The sequence below is a fragment of the Aspergillus viridinutans genome, assembly GCF_018404265.1.
Source record: "Aspergillus viridinutans IFM 47045 DNA, scaffold_1, whole genome shotgun sequence".
Classification (NCBI taxonomy): Eukaryota; Fungi; Ascomycota; class Eurotiomycetes; order Eurotiales; family Aspergillaceae; genus Aspergillus; species Aspergillus viridinutans.
Window position 1 is genome coordinate 236,327 of NW_025091217.1, and position 16,638 is coordinate 252,964.

Sequence of the window (16,638 nt, forward strand, 5' to 3'; positions counted from 1 at the left end):
CTGGGAAGTTAGGGAAGGCCGGCGGAGCGCTAGGGAGATCCGGGCATTCCAGCCCCCAAGAATGTCCGCATCTGGCAATAACCCGCTCATCCTTCTTGTCTGCTCAGATCACTCTGATCAGGAATTACGTCAATCAAAGACGTCGAAATCACTCCGTCCTGCACGGTTTGCCCATTACAATGCGAACCGGCCCAAATCAGGCCATCACCAAGATCAATTGCTTACTCAAACCAGTGCCAAGAATTCAGGTTACTCTCATCGTCCTGTAATTGCGGTCCCAGATGTAGGGTTGCATGTTGCATTGAGGGCACTACAGACTCTCGGGGTCAGACCTTATCCCAAGCTCAAACTACGTTGGTTGAACTATATCCCAAATGCCGCAAGATGAGAGACTTTGTGATATTCCCGCACATTCTGGAACTAAAGTTTCGTCGTTATGAGGAAGTTCCGAATGACAATCTTTGGCTCATATGAAATTGTACTTATGCTAACCGTATTTATACTCAGACTGATCACTTCGTCGCACGGAAAACATCCTCGAACTGATACTCATTCCACCGCACGGTAGGTTTCAGGCCGGCAAACTTCCACACGCCGTCGATCTTGCGGTAGTAGTGCTCATTGGTGGCATGGCCATGCCCCTTGAGCTTGACGGTTTGCAAGCTGCTGTCCGTGTAGACCTGGTGGGCAGCGCGCAGCTGATGGTGGCCAATGACCTCTGTATCGGAGATCTTCTCCCACCAGGATTCGCCCAGCAGATGCTGGGTCTTGATGGTGGGGTCACCCAAGAAGTCAATGTCGGTGATCATGGCCATGTAGTCTTCAGCAGCCATGTCGCTCCATTTCCGCAGACCGATCTGCGTGTAGTCGACGGTGAGCGTGGGGGCGATGATGCTTCGAAGTCGATCCCAATCCTACCATTGGTGAATGTCATTCTCCAGATCGCTGGACGTGAACTTACCTTGGCGTCATAGCTGTCTGCCCAGTCAAAGAGAACTTTTTTTAGGGCGAGATAGTCTGGCCGGTTAGTCAAGGTCAAACAGTCTGTCATCGGTGCATCATACCTTGGAATTCGATGTTCAGATTGGGCTTCTTTTGGACCATTGTGATGTGAGGGAGGGTATGTATGTCTGTTTGATCGACAACTGGTATTTTCAGATCTGAATATTGAGGACTCGAATTCTAGGTCTCAGTCTGGCCGATGAGCAATCATAAATATTAGATCAGTACGCGGGCAGCATCATGCAAGGAGAAGACCGTCGCAAACAGAGCCATGTGTCTCGGATGTCGTTCTGTCTATCCTAAAGCATATTAGCTGGGAGCGGAAATTCGCAAGCAGTAACATTCCTGTCTTAGACAATCTCACTGCACACATTCCTTGCAGTTGAAACAATGAAGTGCGAATTCGGTAAGGCTTATTGGCTTATCAATCGTAATTGGGCACTCTTTACAGATAGAAGCAGTCTGCATATAAAGAAGATCGCAACCTATAATGACCATGTACACACCTAAACAAACGCACTAAACAAACACCCTCTACACGCACCCCATTGAATCTTCAAAATGGTGAATACAGGAGCATATCTTCCTCTCAGCGGCAAGGTCGCCCTAGTGACCGGCGGCGGCCGAGGCATCGGGGCCGGCATTGCCCTCGAACTGGCCCGTCGCGGTGCCTCCGTGGCCATCAACTACGGGCACAGCGCCAAGTCGGCTCAAGAGGTCGTCGAAGCCATCCAGGCACTCGGCAGCCAGGCAGTGGCCATCAAGGCGGACTTGACCTGCGTGCCCAACATCGAGTCGCTCATCAAGCAGGTGGCCAGCCACTTTGGCCGGCTGGACATCGTTGTGTCCAACTCCGGGGTAGAGAAGTTCAAGCCCCTGGAGGAGACGACGCTCGAGGACTTCCACGAGGTGTTTGATCTAAACACTCGGGCGCAGATGTTCGTCGCCCGCTACGCCTACGAGCACATCCAGCCGGGCGGCCGGGTGATCCTCATGTCGTCCATTGCGGCGGGACTGGGGGTGCCGGGCCACGCGCTGTATGCCGGCAGCAAGGCCGCAATCGAGGGGTTCACGCGGTGCTTGGCGGCCGATTTTGGGCGCAAGGGGTGCACGGTCAATGCGATTGCGCCGGCGGGGGTCAAGAGCGACATGTGGCGGGAGAACGCATGGCGGTATGCGCCCGGGTGCGACAAGGGCTCCTCGCTGGAGGCGATCGAAACGGCGCTGGCGAGCGGGAGCCCGTTGAAGCGGTGCGGTGTGCCCGAGGACATTGGCAAGGTGGTTTCATTCCTGGCGAGTCCGGATGCGGAATGGGTGAACGGTGAGTTGTCTCTTTCCTTCTTTCCCGAAGCAAGGGTCATGGTGGGGATTGGAATGCTGATCATCTCGTGATTCGAACGAATAGGCCAGATCATCCCTGTCAATGGAGGGGCAAATGTCTGATCGTTAGACTGTTGTATGGTTGCATCGAGTATTTGAAATTGTCTCGCAGAGTCATCGCATACTAAGTTTACTTTCGTTTGTACTACTGTACCTAAAGTATAATCACTCTTGCTAAGTCAGGACAACTAGCTAAATACGCTTCCTTGAACCTAATCCTTCTTCTTCATCATCCAGTGATGTGTCTACGTGTCGTTGCGTGTGGCAAATTGCCAATTGACTTTATATATGGGCTGATCATCGCGGTGTTGGGTTACGTTCAGAGAGGCCGACTCTTCTACAACCAGACATGAGTTCCAGAAATGAATACAGCAATGCTGTAGAGCATAACGAAATTGCCATGACATGCTGCATGCTGCAAATTGACTTTTCAGAGCATCATGTATGAGTCAAACATTGCAGAGTCCTTATGTCATGGACTCGGCGAATGTAACCTATCCATTTTTGGATAAGACACTCAATTCCACTGTGCAATGCATTCAGCGCATAATTCCAGACCGAGACATTATGCAGCATTGGAATTTGATCTATAATTAGACACGTCGAGTTCAGTCGGTGACAGTTGCTGCATCCGTGCCCTGTCACCAGCACGCATCGACTATTACCCAAATGGGAAATCTGTATGGCTGGATGCATCTGCGGTGTTTAGTAAACGTGTCATAAGTAGAGGACAGGTGCTTAGAAATCAGTCTGTGACTCAGTCTGTGTCTGAAGCTAAGCCACTGAAGTAGTCAAAATGCCACGCTGGATCCTCGGAGACAAGTTCGATACCGTCTTCCCCCACAAGGGCTCGTTGAAGGTCCTGTGGGAGTCGAGATGGAAGTTTGCCGTATGTTTTGCCCCTAGAAACTTAGAATATAGCTGATAGTTGTTAGTGTCAGAAACGCGTCTATCCCTTCCACGACGGCTCCATCGAGGACTTTGAGCCCATCTTCAACCAGCTCATCTCGGTACTTCTGTCCTCTCTGTATCACAGCAAACAGGCTAACCTGACAGAAAAACATCAACGACGCCGCCTGCGATGAATACACCCAGGCCTTCCTCCCCACGGCATCCGCGCTCGAGGAAAAAGCCGCCCAGGCCCTCCGAGCCGGCAACAAAGAGGAGGCCTCGAACCTCCTCTGCCGCGCCGCGGTAGTCTACCGCATCTCCCGCTTCCCCTACGTGGACATCACCAAGCCCGACTCCATCAAGCGTCTTGCCTTCGAGCTCCAGAAACAGGCGTACCTGAAGGCCACCTCGCTCTGGACCCAGCCCATTCGCGAGGTGACGGTCCCACACACCTACCGCGCCGGCAACGACGGCGCCCGCATCCCCATCTACATCCGCACCCCCGCCGGCGCAGACCAGTCCAACCCCGTCCCCGTCGTGCTGATCATGACAGGACTGGACGGCTACCGGCCGGATAACAGCCAGCGCACGCATGAGATCCTCGCGCGCGGCTGGGCGGCCGTTATCGCTGAGATCCCCGGCACGGCGGACTCCCCTGCGGACCCGGCGGATCCGGCCTCGCCTGATCGCCTGTGGGATAGCGTGCTGAGCTACCTCGACCAGCGGCCGGAGCTGGACACCGCCAAGATGGTGGTCTGGGGACTGAGTGCTGGTGGATACTATGCCATCCGGGCGGCGCATACGCACCGCGACCGGCTGCTTGGGGCTATTGCGCATGGTCCAGGCTGTCACTACTACCTTGATCCTGAGTGGTTGGCCAAGGTCAACGACCACGAGTATCCATTCGAGTACGTCAATCTCCTTATAAGAAAGAGGGAAAAGGCTGACGAGATAGGTTAACCGCGCCATGGGCGACCAAGCACGGGTACAAGACCGTCGAGGAGTTCGTAGCCGGCGCGCAGAAAAAGTTCTCGCTTGTTGAGACGGGCATCGTCGATCAGCCCAGCTGTCGGCTGCTGCTGTTGAATGGTGTCGATGATGGCGTTGTGCCGATTGAGGATTGTCTGGTGCTGTTTGAGCACGGCTCACCCAAGGAGGGACGGTATGTCATCTTCATTGCCTTCGAGAAAACGGAGTATACTGACTTTTGCAGATTCTACAAGGGTCTTCCGCACATGGGATATCCTAATAGTCTTCCTGATTCCTACGAGTGGTTGGAGCAGGTTCTGGCTTCGCCTTCGAAGACGAAGAACTGATCGAAGAGTCTGTTGTCTCTAAAATTCCGGGCTATATCATTTTAGCATTCAACATAAAATTGATGAACATGCGTCTAGCATAGGGAATACAATGTATTCAATGGTGACTTCTGTAGCTGCAATCTGGGTCTACAGACCAGACATCTATCTGCTATGTGCCTTGTCTTGAGAGGAATTGACTATATCGACGCGCCTCCGTATCCATTCAGTCTGGTTCATAGAAGCTAGTTTGAAACGTTTACTATGCCATCGCATTCATCCAGAATACTTCAACACGGACAAGTCCTATTCTCCCTTGTATACACCTACTTGGCCATAGATGGTTCAGCCATATAGATGAGAGTTACGACAGGCACACTAGAACAGCTATTGGCATATTTACCAGAGAATGATATTAAAATAATTAAGTGAAGCTATAAACAAGAAAAGAACTATGAGGCGCTCGCGCCGTCCTCACTGTCTGCCATGACGGCATCCCCATCATGGCAAGTATTCACACCAGATGATCCAACATGACTAGACTTGCCGCCGTAATGGTATTCCGAGTCGATGATGACGGGGCCAGGCGCAACAGGAACGTAGCCAGCGGGATAGCCCTGTGCATAGGCTGGGGGATAGTTGCTGGCTGGTGGCGCGGTGTTGCTGGGTGGACTCCCCGGCTGGGGAGTATACTGAGCAGGGGCAGATGGGCCTTGGTTGCCCCAAGGCTGGGGAGTATACTGAGCTGGAGGTGAGTCTGGAGAACCCTCAGGTTGAGGACTATACTGAGCAGGAGCTGAGCCTTGTGAACCGCCAGGTTGGGGAGTATCCTGGGGAGGAGGTGAGCCCGCTGAACCCCCAGGTTGAGGAGTATCCTGAGGATGAGCAGACGAGGGCGGGGTGGCATTCTCTGCAGGAGGTGCATCATTTGGAGGAGTGCCACCACCCGGTGGCGTGCCGTAGCTGGGACAGATTCTCTGATGGTCCAACGGTACTGAGATATCGTGCAGCTGCGCCGGGGCTTCGATGATGGTGCCCGTCAACCCCTTGGTGACATGCCACTCGATATGACAGTGGATGAGCCAAACTCGTAGTACAGGTCAGTATGCATCTCTATCTTCACTGGAGTAACAAAAACTCATCTGGGTTATCTGCGCGGAATCGAAGCACCGCGTGTCCATGGTTCTGCACCATGATGGTATCCCGTTTCACCGGAGTGGAAGAAATGTTTGCAAAGTAGCCGTTAAAGTACCCACCCTCCGGGGTCGTGCGCTGCAGGACCTGAAACTGATGGCCGTGCAAGTGCCAGGGGTGCAGGTTGCCGTGATGGTTGTTGATGATGATCTCCACGACCTCGCCGTACTGGACCACGAAGGGATTTACCTGTCCGTATATCGACTCATCGGTAGAGTTCTCTGGGCTTGCCGCCAGCGCCGTGTACATTGTGGGTTCCTCCGGGTCCACATATGTCTGGCCATTGATAGTGAACACGCTGCGGCCGTTGCTCTCAGTCACACCGGTATTGAAGATGATCTGGCGGTCGACTTTCTCGAGGAGGGGCTCGTGGTTCGCAGGCACAAAGACGAGATCGTCGACAAAGTCGTTGTTCGGGTCGAGTTCGTGGACGTCGGGCGGGGGAGGAAGCTCCTTTGCTTCGTCGTAGACTAGCCATGCCGTCGCATTGGGGTTGAAACCCTCGGGGATAGCTCGATTCTCGTAGAAGAACATCATGTTAACGTCCATCGAGTCCCAGATGGCATAGTTGGCGTCGGCGTTGTCCTTGGTCTTGAGAAGAATGCTCATGCGTTGGCCCGTGGCCAGCCGAATCTTCTTGTCTCCAACCGGATAGGTGTCCACCCAGACGCCGTCCACCTCAACTACACTGATCTCGTGGCCATCAAAGACAATAACGTGGCCGGGCCAATTGCCCACGCAAATCAGATGGATCAGATACGTCTTGTTGGGCTCCACACGGAGTTTCGTGAAGTCGATCCCCTCGTTGATCAGGGCTGCCGCTGGCAAGGGTTCGTTGACGCCGGGCTGGGCGCCTACGCTGTCGGCCTCGTACTGCTGCAGAAGAACGGGCATTTGCTCGTGGTAATGGTCGGTCAGTGTCAGCGTGAACTCGTCGTCGTACGCAAATGGAGGCGACGGATCCCGGACGATGAACGGGCCGCGGAGTCCGTCGGGATACTGGCCCATTTCGTGCGAGTGATACCAGTAAGTACCGGTTTGATTGACCTGTGCCGTGAGTATAAACAGTATAATCTTCATGGCGAGTCGAGAACTTACATTGAATTCATAGCGCATGCTGCTCCCCGGAGGCAAGGCACACTGCGTCACCTGGTTCGAGCCATCCATCGTTCCTGTCATATATTGATAGAAGCCATGCCAATGGATTCCTGTCGACTGATTCCCCAGACCATTGTGCACATCGACAATGAGTCGATCGCCCAGGTCGGCATTGACAATCGGACATGGCCACTCGTCGTTAATCCCGATCATGGGGCGGCCAAAGCCGTCGGGCGCTGCCCACACCCAGGTGATGTTCCAATCGAGATGGATATCCTTGGCCGCGGTAAAGCCCACGAGCCAGGAGAGAAGGAAAGCCCTTGAATGGAACATGGTGTGTCGGTGGCCTATGTCGGGCCGGTTGTTGGAGGAAAGATACTCTGCTGAGCCCGTCGCGACGGTATAGCGAAGCTAAATAAAGTCATTCAGGGGCCAATGAACGCGGGAATTGTAAACAATAACAACTATGAGTTAACACTGACATCGGAGTAGTGTGATGCAAGGGGGATAGGCGAGGAATGCAAGGGGCCAGGACATCCGAATGCAGTAAGAGTTAGGAGTCTTTGGATGCAAGAACCAATGATCCAAGACCCTCCAATGTAAGAGGTAGAGAGTAGAAAGAAGGGATAGGACGAGTCCAATTCCTCTGTTGATCATTCCTTGATGTATGCGGAATGCTCTGCTTAGTATGAGATCAAGGACAATAATATTCCCACTGTATATCTATCCGAGGGTCAATCCTGGATTCACCTACATTCCCAGACTCTAAAAATAAAGTAGAAGATAAACAAATATTAAATGTTATGCGATGAATCCTATGTACTGAAGATTCATAATGGTGTCCGCTCCTGACCATCACGTAGGAGTAATCATGTTTGCATGCACTTCAGGCCACACATCCACTCCGTCCATCAGAATCAGACCCATTCCCGAGGCTAGATGAGTTGTCATGTGGCAGTGCAACAGGAACGGACCCGGATTCTCGACATGGTACCGGATAGCAGTCCACGTCTCTCCCTGTGGCGAGGTAGTAAACGTATCTCTGTAGATAGGAGTCTTCAAGAAACTCTGCGGGCTAGCCTCCATGGCTTCTTTGATTGATGTCCAGTTGAACTTGCCGTGGCCTGTGCCCAGGAGGAAGCCTTTGTTGGAATGTTTGTGCAGAGGGTGAGGAGGCTGGATTGGGGTAGTTTTGCCGACAACCAGCTGGAAGACAATATCAACCCAAGTATCGTTGCGGGTGGTGATCTTGAGCGCGTTCGCCAACTCGGGGGCTTCAGGGTCCAGAATCGCTGGCGGCAATGCACCGAGGTGGTTAGGCAGGAAGGCAGCTCCGTCCAGCGACCATTCCCAGGAGGAGTTGGTGCGGCCGAGCATCAGAATGTGGAAGTCATCCGGCTCGGAGGCAGGACTGATGGCCGGGTACGGAGGCAGATTGTTGGTGTCCAGCGGGATGACCTCGGCGCTGGTGTTACGGCTCCCGTAGTCAATGTACGGCTGCGATGGGCGCTGGCTGGTCTGGCCGCCCTCGTAGGTGACCGTCGCGAACCCGGAGACGATTTGGTTGCCGCCGTCGTTGGCCACGCGCATCTTGTAGTTGGCCGGTTCCTTGTCCAGCTTGACCATGACCGAGTACCGCTCGCCGTTGTACAGCTTCATACTGTGCGCCAGCTGCGGCTCGATGTACCGGCCGTCAACCTCGTACACATACATGGGGTGTTCGTCGATGGAAACGACCAGCACCTTGAGACTGGCTGCACTGATGAAGTGGAAGCTTGCCCACTGGTGTCTGGCATCCACTGTGAAGATTGTCTCCTGTGTGGTGCTGGGATGGCAGCCGTCATTCAGGCCGGGCGGGAGCTTCTCAGGGTGATGTTCCCAGTCGCCTTGGATGGGAGGCACGAATGGTAGACATCTTTTCCGTCAGCATCATCTCCGATCTGCGATATGCATGGATCGACTCACCCCTTGTCGGTCAGCGAGGCATTGACAATGGCCATTACTGGCGGCGGGACCATCTGGGTCATTTCCTGGGGGTCGTGGCAAAACACCGAGCCGTGACCGTTGATGAGAACACTATCAGAGCAGCTGATATGGTCAGATTGTATCCAGTGGAAAAGGCTTGTCAGACGCACAAGATATCGTATCCGGTCTCCTCCAATGCTTTCATGTACTCTTTGCCGGTCAGATGATCCCAATCTGACAGCATGACCAGTTTGCCATTGCGCTCGGCTTCTTTCATGGCCTGAATATCGGCCGGATCGTTGGAGATTATTGAAAATGGGGAATCTCTGTTAGGGGAAGGTCTATCTCTTCGTTAGTATGAGTGTTGTCTTGCCTTGGGTTGAGGCCTCACCTGATATGGATCGGTCCGTATAGTCCGTCCATGATTTCAGCCTTGTCATGAGCATGGTACCTGAGTCGTTAGCTTTATAATATACCTTGGAGAATGAAACTCACCAATAAGTCCCATAAGTATCTGCTCGCCACTGGTAGGTGTAGGATTGGCCCGGCTGAATGGCCCATTGCGAAAGACCAGCAACTCCGTCAGCCCACGGGGTATTTTTCTGTCTATATCACGTCAGAAGAATCATCCCCTGGCAGTAAAGTACCTACTCGATGCCGTGAAAGTGAATGGATGTGTTGAATGGCAAGTGGTTGGTGACATCAATCTACCAAATCAGTATGATCACTATATGCTGCATAGCTGGCATAAACTTACAATTGCCTCGTCGCCCTCGTCAAGAATGATCGAGGGACCGGGAAACTGACCATTGACAAAGATCATCTCCCGGCTGGCACCATTGGGACTGCCGGTTTCCCATGTCAGGTCGAGGGAATAGTGCACCTTGGCTGCATGGGCGATCGCAGCCACTCCCAGCAAGGAAGCTGATTGATACCATATCATTTTGTCGTGTATGAATGAATCGAAGACAGAAACAGGAGACAACCGACACAGTCTCATCAAGCTGATCCATCTTTTTATGATACAATTCAAACATATGACACATATTCCCGTTTCCGTGGCAATGACTGAAAACAGTCTGTCAATCACGAAGTTATTGCGAGCAGCGCCCCTACATTCTCCCCCTTGCATACAACAAATGTCCTAGAGAATACATACGCCGCGGGAAGGAATCAGCCGTCATCCTGTGGCTATTGTATTGTTGTTATTGTTCAAAATTCTGACCCTATGAGCTCTGTCGATCGTTGGACGTTCCCAGCACATTGTCCACTCCTTGGCCGGCTTGGGCTGATCAGCTCGGCCAGGTATTATTTTAGAATTTGGCAAATAATTACCCATTTCGGTTGTTATGAAGAGGCATGAGCCGTAGATTGGTTATCCACAAGCTTCGAAGTCCAAGGCATTGAGAGTGGTCAATCCGTAGCCAGGCCAGCTTCTGATGGATATTGTCTGTGACTGGGCATTGAAGACTACAGTAAGTACTAAACTATAGCTATCATAATTGAATATTCCATAGTGAAACTGTAAATGATTGTAAAATGAAGATGGTATAGATCAGCCCCCGAATATATATATCTTCTGGGCGCCGTTCATATGCCGTAACTTTAGCGTAACGTACATCAGATAGAACAACCTCTCGTTAAACTCATTTACTAGCTCCATTGTCGTGTTTCATATTTAGAAACAATCATAATAAACAGATGACAACTCTAATCAAAATAAACTCTGAGTATATGTTGTCAAACACAGATTCATTGAGCCGTGGTGACATCAGGAGTATATCATTCTATCTATTGCCACTGCCACACATAAAATGCGCTTCAACGACCATATGTTTTTCAAGAACTCACTAAACATACCAAAAAAGCTATTAGTTCAAGCGTATTGAATTTCTAAACCCAACATGAGCGAACCCATAGACAGCGACAGTACATATGGCACCTACGACGCCCAAGCATCTACCAACTATGGTGTCCGTGGAACCAGGCAGCTCAACAACAGAAACAACAAAAACAAACCCATGAGAAAAGAATACTATGCCTCCGGCATCAATGACATCGGCTGGTGGTACGACTATGACTACAAATCACCTGGTCTTGGCCTGGGAGACTATACAACATCCGCCACGGAAGCACCGGTCGAGAGATCCACAGCTGAAGCTTCTCAGGATAGGAGCGAGAAATAGAAGACTTGGTGCGATAGCTTAATGGGTTGGATAGGGGAGAAACAAGGGATGTATAATAGGCAGATTCCTACAATGTGCGCGCCGAGAATCGACGTATACGAGTATATATTCAGCCCAAGACGATTCCCGCAATGCTATCCAACTAAACAGAGTGAGGACGAGAAGCGGACTATAGCCAAGACTCCTGATAGTTAAGTTCGCTCGTATCTGATGTAAACAACCAATATTAAGCCAACGAAACAACACGAGCCTGACAGCCTGCAGCCAATGACTCATATCATCGCCCAAGCCTAATCCGTAGCATCATGTTTCCTTCCCATCCTAACATCAAAAAGCACAATGACAATGTCCATCCAAATCAGAGAAGCCACTCAGGATGACATCTCTCAAATCCACGCCATCTACAGCTTCTACGTGCGCGAGTCAGTCGCCACATTCCTCCGACATCCCCCTCCCCTAGAATCCCTTATCTCCTCTTTCCAAGACATCCAGTCCCGCGCATTACCCTATCGCGTTGCAATCGACACAACCGGCAAAGTCCTAGGCTACGGTTATCTCGCCCCGTTTAATGGCACACGCATGGCATACGCGCCGACCGTCGAGGTATCCCTGTACGTTCACCCAGAATACACATCGAACGGCGTGGGGAGCCGTCTACTCTCGTCCATCCTGGAGTCTGTCGAGTCGGAACCAGGGGTTTGGCACCGTGCGCGCGAACACCAGGACTACGAAACACATGTCCAGTTCATTCCAGAGGACGAGGGGCGAGTGCATAGTATTATCGCCTGTATGTCGGTTGACACTACCGGGAAAGAGAATGGCGAGGGTTTACGAAAGTGGTATGAACAACGCGGGTTTGTGGAGAGAGGGCGACTGAAGAATGTGGGATATAAGAAGGGGCGATGGTATGATGCCTATTCATATGCTGTTATGTTTGTTTACTAACCTGAGAAGGATTGATACGGTCTATCTGCAGTACAGCGTTTGTCGTGATGACAACCTCTGAGACGTCTGTCAATATGCTGTTGTTTGGATCACTAGAGTCATGCCTGATGATTTATACAGATCTAGACAAACACTTGGAGATTCAATTCGATATCCAACTCAAGGTCACTCTAATTAGCGAGCTCACACGTGGGCTTGATACCTCCTCCCTGTCTGCATCAAGACTCGACAACCGAGCTTATCTGGGGTGAAGCTGGTACTATTAATGGTGAGAATCGCAGCGCAACTCACTCTTCAGATCAATAATTACATTATGAATTTAGACCAGCAGTGTACTATATCAGGTGACTGAGAACGTTGATCATAGCTTCCATGAAAATCTGGCTAGATACAGGAATATTTCCTCAGTATATGCTGGACTCTGGACATCAATAAATCAGCGAATTAATGTTGACGCAGTCCAGTCAACTATAAATTGTGCTGTGATCTGGAAGAATCAGCGCCAAATAGCGCAGAAGCTATATTTTCATAGAAGATCAAGACTGAGGGGAATTTCAGGGTGATTCTACAGGTTGAGAGAATATTCACGGATAATACAAGTACTCTGTAGACCCCGATCAACCCTCCAAGAAAGCCCAATGCGATACCTCCTCTAACCTGATCAGCAATCAATATAGCAGAAAACAATAACGAAAGAAACTCACCCTTCAACCCCTCCAACGCCTCCGCAGCAATCGCATAATTCGCCAGAATCTTCGACACAAGCCGGAGATTCTGCTGCAATTCGTTCAAAAACCCCGTGAGAGACAGGCCCTTCGCAGACGCTGAGTCCTCGGGAGTATGGGCATGCTTTGCCCGCGCCTTGAGATACAGCATCAGCATCGCATAGCTCGCCTGCATTACGCAGCGGGCGAAGGTGGGCATCACGCGGGGGATTTCTACACGGGAGGCATGTGACAGATACGGAGGCAGGGTCAGGGGGATGGTATGGTCTGGATTCGGGTAGGAGAGGTTATCGACCAGGGTGACGATGTTCAATGCAGACTGGAGACATATCTTAGACGATGCATGCGATGAGAAAGGAAATGTGAGATCGGGGAGGTCAGCTTTCATGATTGACGGAAGGGGGATATCTTCCGCGGGCGAGGGGATGGCGGATTCCACGGACTCGACGCCACAGCATTCGGGTTGAAGATCACAGTGGCGTTTGCGGAATATGGGGACGTCTGAGAAGGCGCAGAATCGGTGGACTTTGATGCGAGCGCTGAAATGGTCAGCAACAGAGTAAATGAAGACTGACTGGCGTACCTGTGCAGCTTGATCTCCGCAATCTGGTTGATTGTCTGTGAGGCGATCTTCTCCAGCGAATCCAAGGGAGAGACAGTCGTGGATAAGGACGCCCGCCTACAAAGAAGAAGAAGGGCCGTGATTTGATGATCTAGTTCTGTCATTCGACTCGGGATCCAGGACGCCTTGAACCGAGATTTGACCGTCTGGTCGAGATCGTGGACAAACGTGGTGGCCTCGAGGATGGTTTGCTGCGCCTCAACGAGGAGTTTCCATCCCTGCAGATGGTTAACTAATCTTATATCATAGGATATATCATTCTGGAAGAAGTTCCCACCTCGGGATACGGCGTCACAAAGCGTGGGTCATACAAGTTGAAAGCAGCCGGCTATGAAGATCAGAACAAAATCCGCGGAAGGAACCTAGGATACCTACAATCCCGCTAGCTATCGAGCCTTGACAGACAGTCAGATACTACGATCATTAGCCTGAGCCATAGACTTCAAGAACAGTCACAAACAGTAATCCACCAAGCTCTCCGACGCGCCTCGGCGTACTCGTCATCCTCGACCATCTCATGCAGTGACATGCTCATCGCAGCTGTCAATGCCTGTCCCGCTCGATTGCACATCTTCCTGATATTTCCCCGTTGGGCATATTCATAAACACTCAAGAGTACCAGTGCCAGAACAGCCTCGAGTGGGAGAGGCACTTTCGGATGAAATGGCTGCCGGGCGATCATCGGGGCTCCGTCACTTAGTGCTCTGGACGGGTCAGACGACGAGTCTAGTAACTCGAGATCAGCCTCTACTGCTTCGAGAGCAGACTGCGCAAAACTGTGGGCCACGTTTCGTCGAAGCCGCGTATACTCCGGCGTCGACGGTTGCTTGATCCCGGGGTGCGGGATGAGAACGAGGATGGCAGATATGGCCAAGCTCAGGGGACTGGACGGTCGGAATGTCGAACTTTCATTCAGTGGACGATTGCAGGCCGGGAGTCGTTCTGGAGGAGGTAGGATAGGATAGTAGAGATGGATGAAGACGTAGTAGGCATCGAGTCTGACTCGTCAGTAGGCTGTCTGTCGCGACGGATTTATAGGTGGCGTACATGTCCTCATCGCTGCCGTATACCTGCAATAGATCCGAAATGGACTCGTCGCTTTCAGAGAAAGTAGGGCTCCCATTCTCAACCTCAAATATACGGTCAAAGATGTGTTCCATGTCGGCCACCGAGCTTTCCACGCTGCGTAGTCCAGCACCCGGTCTCCCCAGGCTCATAAAGTGATCGAGAAGGTCTGATCTGTCAGTAACTTTAGAAATTCAGGTTAACATGACAAATATACCATCCTCATTGTTCAAGTTCCATGATTCCTCTGCACTAGGTGTTGACACCTGCCGACTTTCATCCTTCTCATCTACAGTCTGTACAGTCGAAGAGGAGGATGGTCTGCTCCTGCTCTTGCACTTGTTGCGAGGAACTCTCGCTCCCCCTCGCTTGCTGGGAACATAGCAGCATATCCTCTCCCGGGAGATGCAATTCGCACATTTTTCCTGGCCGTCGCATCGGATCCGTGATGCGCGACTATATCAGTATCAGCTGTGGCACTACTCCTGTGGTTAGGTGGATTACCAGGGCAGACAAGCAACCTTGACAGGTGGACGGCGAGATGTTCGGCGTACGGGAGTGGTCATAGTGACTCTGGATGATCATTAGAAAACGAGAGCAGATGCCGTTTGAAAATTAGCTGTGTGGTGTTTGTTCAGGCAAAATTTGAACAGATCCCGAGTGCAATCCCCGAGAGCAGACACCGAGCAGAACCCTTATATTAACATTGATACGTTAAGATCGTATGATTTGGGAGAAATAGAAATTATCCTCTTATTTAGAATTGGTTAGATTATTTTTCTAACACTCATTCAGAACCTGAAACTACAACTCGGCTTATCATAGGTCGATGCCAGACTACATTACCATTGACGGATACTGAAGTACAAGGAGCGAACACACAAAAGAGAGGGGATATCTTCAACGGGCAGCAATGTCTCACTTCTCATGCTCAACCTCTTGGCACACAGCCTCCAAAGGCGCCGACAGTCCAATCCGGTCCACTGTACGAGTGTAGGCAACTCCCCCGTTCACACGATCTTCATGCACGATCAGGTCCTTGCGGTTGGTGTCAACCAACAGACGGATGAGGTCCGGACGCATGTAGTGGCCTCCCTGGGATGCATTAGCTTCACTCATTTATGCAGTGTCCCACTTACAAAATCAGCGAGGGCCTTGGGGAGATGGCATTCGTCCAGATCAATCTATGAAAGATTAGTTCCTAGACATACACCACGGAACTGCTGTGCTTACGTCAACAAAAAGAAGGCCTTGAAAATCCTTGTCCGGGTGCGCAACGAGATTCCGTCCGTCTGGACCAAAGATCCGACCGTGGCCGTTGTAGATATGAGGGTCCTCCAGCTCCTTACCCGGGGGTGTGTTGAGCTTGATTCCCTCGGCGGTGATGGTCTGCCATGGGGCCAGGGTGAAAGTGCCCGTTTCGATGGCATACGCGGGCGTGACCAGCTGGGCAGCTGTTAGTTCAGAGGGAAGATACCGGGAAAAGAATGGCTTACGTCCGCATTCGCCTCGGCCACATTGGTAAATGGATCCGGGTACTTGAGCGTCTCCTTGCCCGGGTAGAGCGGCCAGGCGGCGACATGCACCTGTTCGCCCAGCGAGGCCGCATACGCCTTCATGAACGGGTTCATGTTCTCCCAGCAATTCAAGTGGCCCACGCGGCCAATCTCCGTCTGCGTCACCGACTCGGTCGTGTCGCCGGTGCCGTCGCCAAAGACCAAGCGCTCGACGTGGGTGGCCCGGATCTTGCGGCGGTGGTTGAGGATATCGCCGGTGGCAGAGATCAGGACCTGTGTCGTGTAGAGACTTGCAAGGTCGACCTCGGAGTAGCCCAGCGAGACGTAGATCTTGTTGGCGCGGGCGGCGTTGCGGATGCGGTGCATCTCCTCCGAGTCTGAGGGGAGGCTGTTCTCCCTGTACTTCTTTAGGAGAGGCAGGCTTTCCTGGTAGTTGACCTTCCAGGCCCAATACGGGTACCCGGGGATCCCTGTAGAGTCAGTACAGCTGAGCAAAAGGAAGAGGTCACCTACATAGTTCAGGGAAGGCGATGAATTTGCAACCGGCTTTGCCGGCTTCGTCAATCCAATGGATCGTACGACGGACAGATTCCTCGAGGTCGAACCAGCCAGGCTCAGCGTTGACTGCTGCGGCCTTGTACTTTTTCAAGATGGGTGCCATGGTGCGAAAGTATATCAACCTGAGATACTGTGTGCTTGGTCTTCTAGATCGATGATGAAGGGACAGAGTCAAGTCTCGAGACCTTTATATAT

General features: G+C 51.7%; 8 protein-coding genes across 8 annotated transcripts; 3 read left to right on the plus strand and 5 right to left on the minus strand.

Annotated features, from left to right (window-relative positions):
* Positions 1 to 512: 512 nt before the first annotated feature.
* Positions 513 to 1,104, minus strand: arp1 (scytalone dehydratase arp1; the record flags this gene model as incomplete). The annotated part of the gene is made up of 3 exons (XM_043265201.1): positions 513 to 914; positions 962 to 1,017; positions 1,065 to 1,104. 3 exons carry the CDS (start codon positions 1,102 to 1,104, stop codon positions 513 to 515), a joined length of 498 nt encoding a protein of 165 aa, XP_043121136.1.
* A 459-nt stretch (positions 1,105 to 1,563) lies between these two features.
* On the plus strand, positions 1,564 to 2,394 carry arp2 (hydroxynaphthalene reductase arp2; the record flags this gene model as incomplete). Its single annotated transcript, XM_043265202.1, has 1 exon — positions 1,564 to 2,394. One exon carries the CDS (start codon positions 1,564 to 1,566, stop codon positions 2,392 to 2,394), a length of 831 nt encoding a protein of 276 aa, XP_043121137.1.
* A 784-nt stretch (positions 2,395 to 3,178) lies between these two features.
* On the plus strand, positions 3,179 to 4,589 carry ayg1 (heptaketide hydrolyase ayg1; the record flags this gene model as incomplete). Its single annotated transcript, XM_043265203.1, has 5 exons — positions 3,179 to 3,271; positions 3,318 to 3,392; positions 3,439 to 4,181; positions 4,229 to 4,435; positions 4,487 to 4,589. The coding sequence occupies 5 exons, from the start codon at positions 3,179 to 3,181 to the stop codon at positions 4,587 to 4,589; spliced, it is 1,221 nt and encodes a 406-aa protein (XP_043121138.1).
* A 431-nt stretch (positions 4,590 to 5,020) lies between these two features.
* Positions 5,021 to 7,193, minus strand: abr1 (multicopper oxidase abr1; the record flags this gene model as incomplete). The annotated part of the gene is made up of 3 exons (XM_043265204.1): positions 5,021 to 5,629; positions 5,739 to 6,809; positions 6,861 to 7,193. The coding sequence occupies 3 exons, from the start codon at positions 7,191 to 7,193 to the stop codon at positions 5,021 to 5,023; spliced, it is 2,013 nt and encodes a 670-aa protein (XP_043121139.1).
* A 522-nt stretch (positions 7,194 to 7,715) lies between these two features.
* Positions 7,716 to 9,768, minus strand: abr2 (laccase abr2; the record flags this gene model as incomplete). The annotated part of the gene is made up of 7 exons (XM_043265205.1): positions 7,716 to 8,775; positions 8,826 to 8,948; positions 8,996 to 9,166; positions 9,217 to 9,276; positions 9,321 to 9,431; positions 9,477 to 9,532; positions 9,583 to 9,768. 7 exons carry the CDS (start codon positions 9,766 to 9,768, stop codon positions 7,716 to 7,718), a joined length of 1,767 nt encoding a protein of 588 aa, XP_043121140.1.
* A 1,582-nt stretch (positions 9,769 to 11,350) lies between these two features.
* On the plus strand, positions 11,351 to 12,017 carry Aspvir_000061 (GNAT family N-acetyltransferase; the record flags this gene model as incomplete). Its single annotated transcript, XM_043265206.1, has 2 exons — positions 11,351 to 11,916; positions 11,966 to 12,017. The coding sequence occupies 2 exons, from the start codon at positions 11,351 to 11,353 to the stop codon at positions 12,015 to 12,017; spliced, it is 618 nt and encodes a 205-aa protein (XP_043121141.1).
* Positions 12,018 to 12,573: 556 nt separating this feature from the next.
* Aspvir_000062 (putative C6 finger domain protein) lies at positions 12,574 to 14,934 on the minus strand (the record flags this gene model as incomplete). The annotated part of the gene is made up of 9 exons (XM_043265207.1): positions 12,574 to 12,608; positions 12,661 to 13,220; positions 13,265 to 13,521; positions 13,581 to 13,631; positions 13,679 to 13,717; positions 13,764 to 14,301; positions 14,351 to 14,537; positions 14,586 to 14,824; positions 14,873 to 14,934. 9 exons carry the CDS (start codon positions 14,932 to 14,934, stop codon positions 12,574 to 12,576), a joined length of 1,968 nt encoding a protein of 655 aa, XP_043121142.1.
* A 352-nt stretch (positions 14,935 to 15,286) lies between these two features.
* Aspvir_000063 (carbon-nitrogen hydrolase family protein) lies at positions 15,287 to 16,546 on the minus strand (the record flags this gene model as incomplete). Its single annotated transcript, XM_043265208.1, has 5 exons — positions 15,287 to 15,463; positions 15,508 to 15,552; positions 15,602 to 15,814; positions 15,865 to 16,355; positions 16,399 to 16,546. The coding sequence occupies 5 exons, from the start codon at positions 16,544 to 16,546 to the stop codon at positions 15,287 to 15,289; spliced, it is 1,074 nt and encodes a 357-aa protein (XP_043121143.1).
* Positions 16,547 to 16,638: the final 92 nt, after the last annotated feature.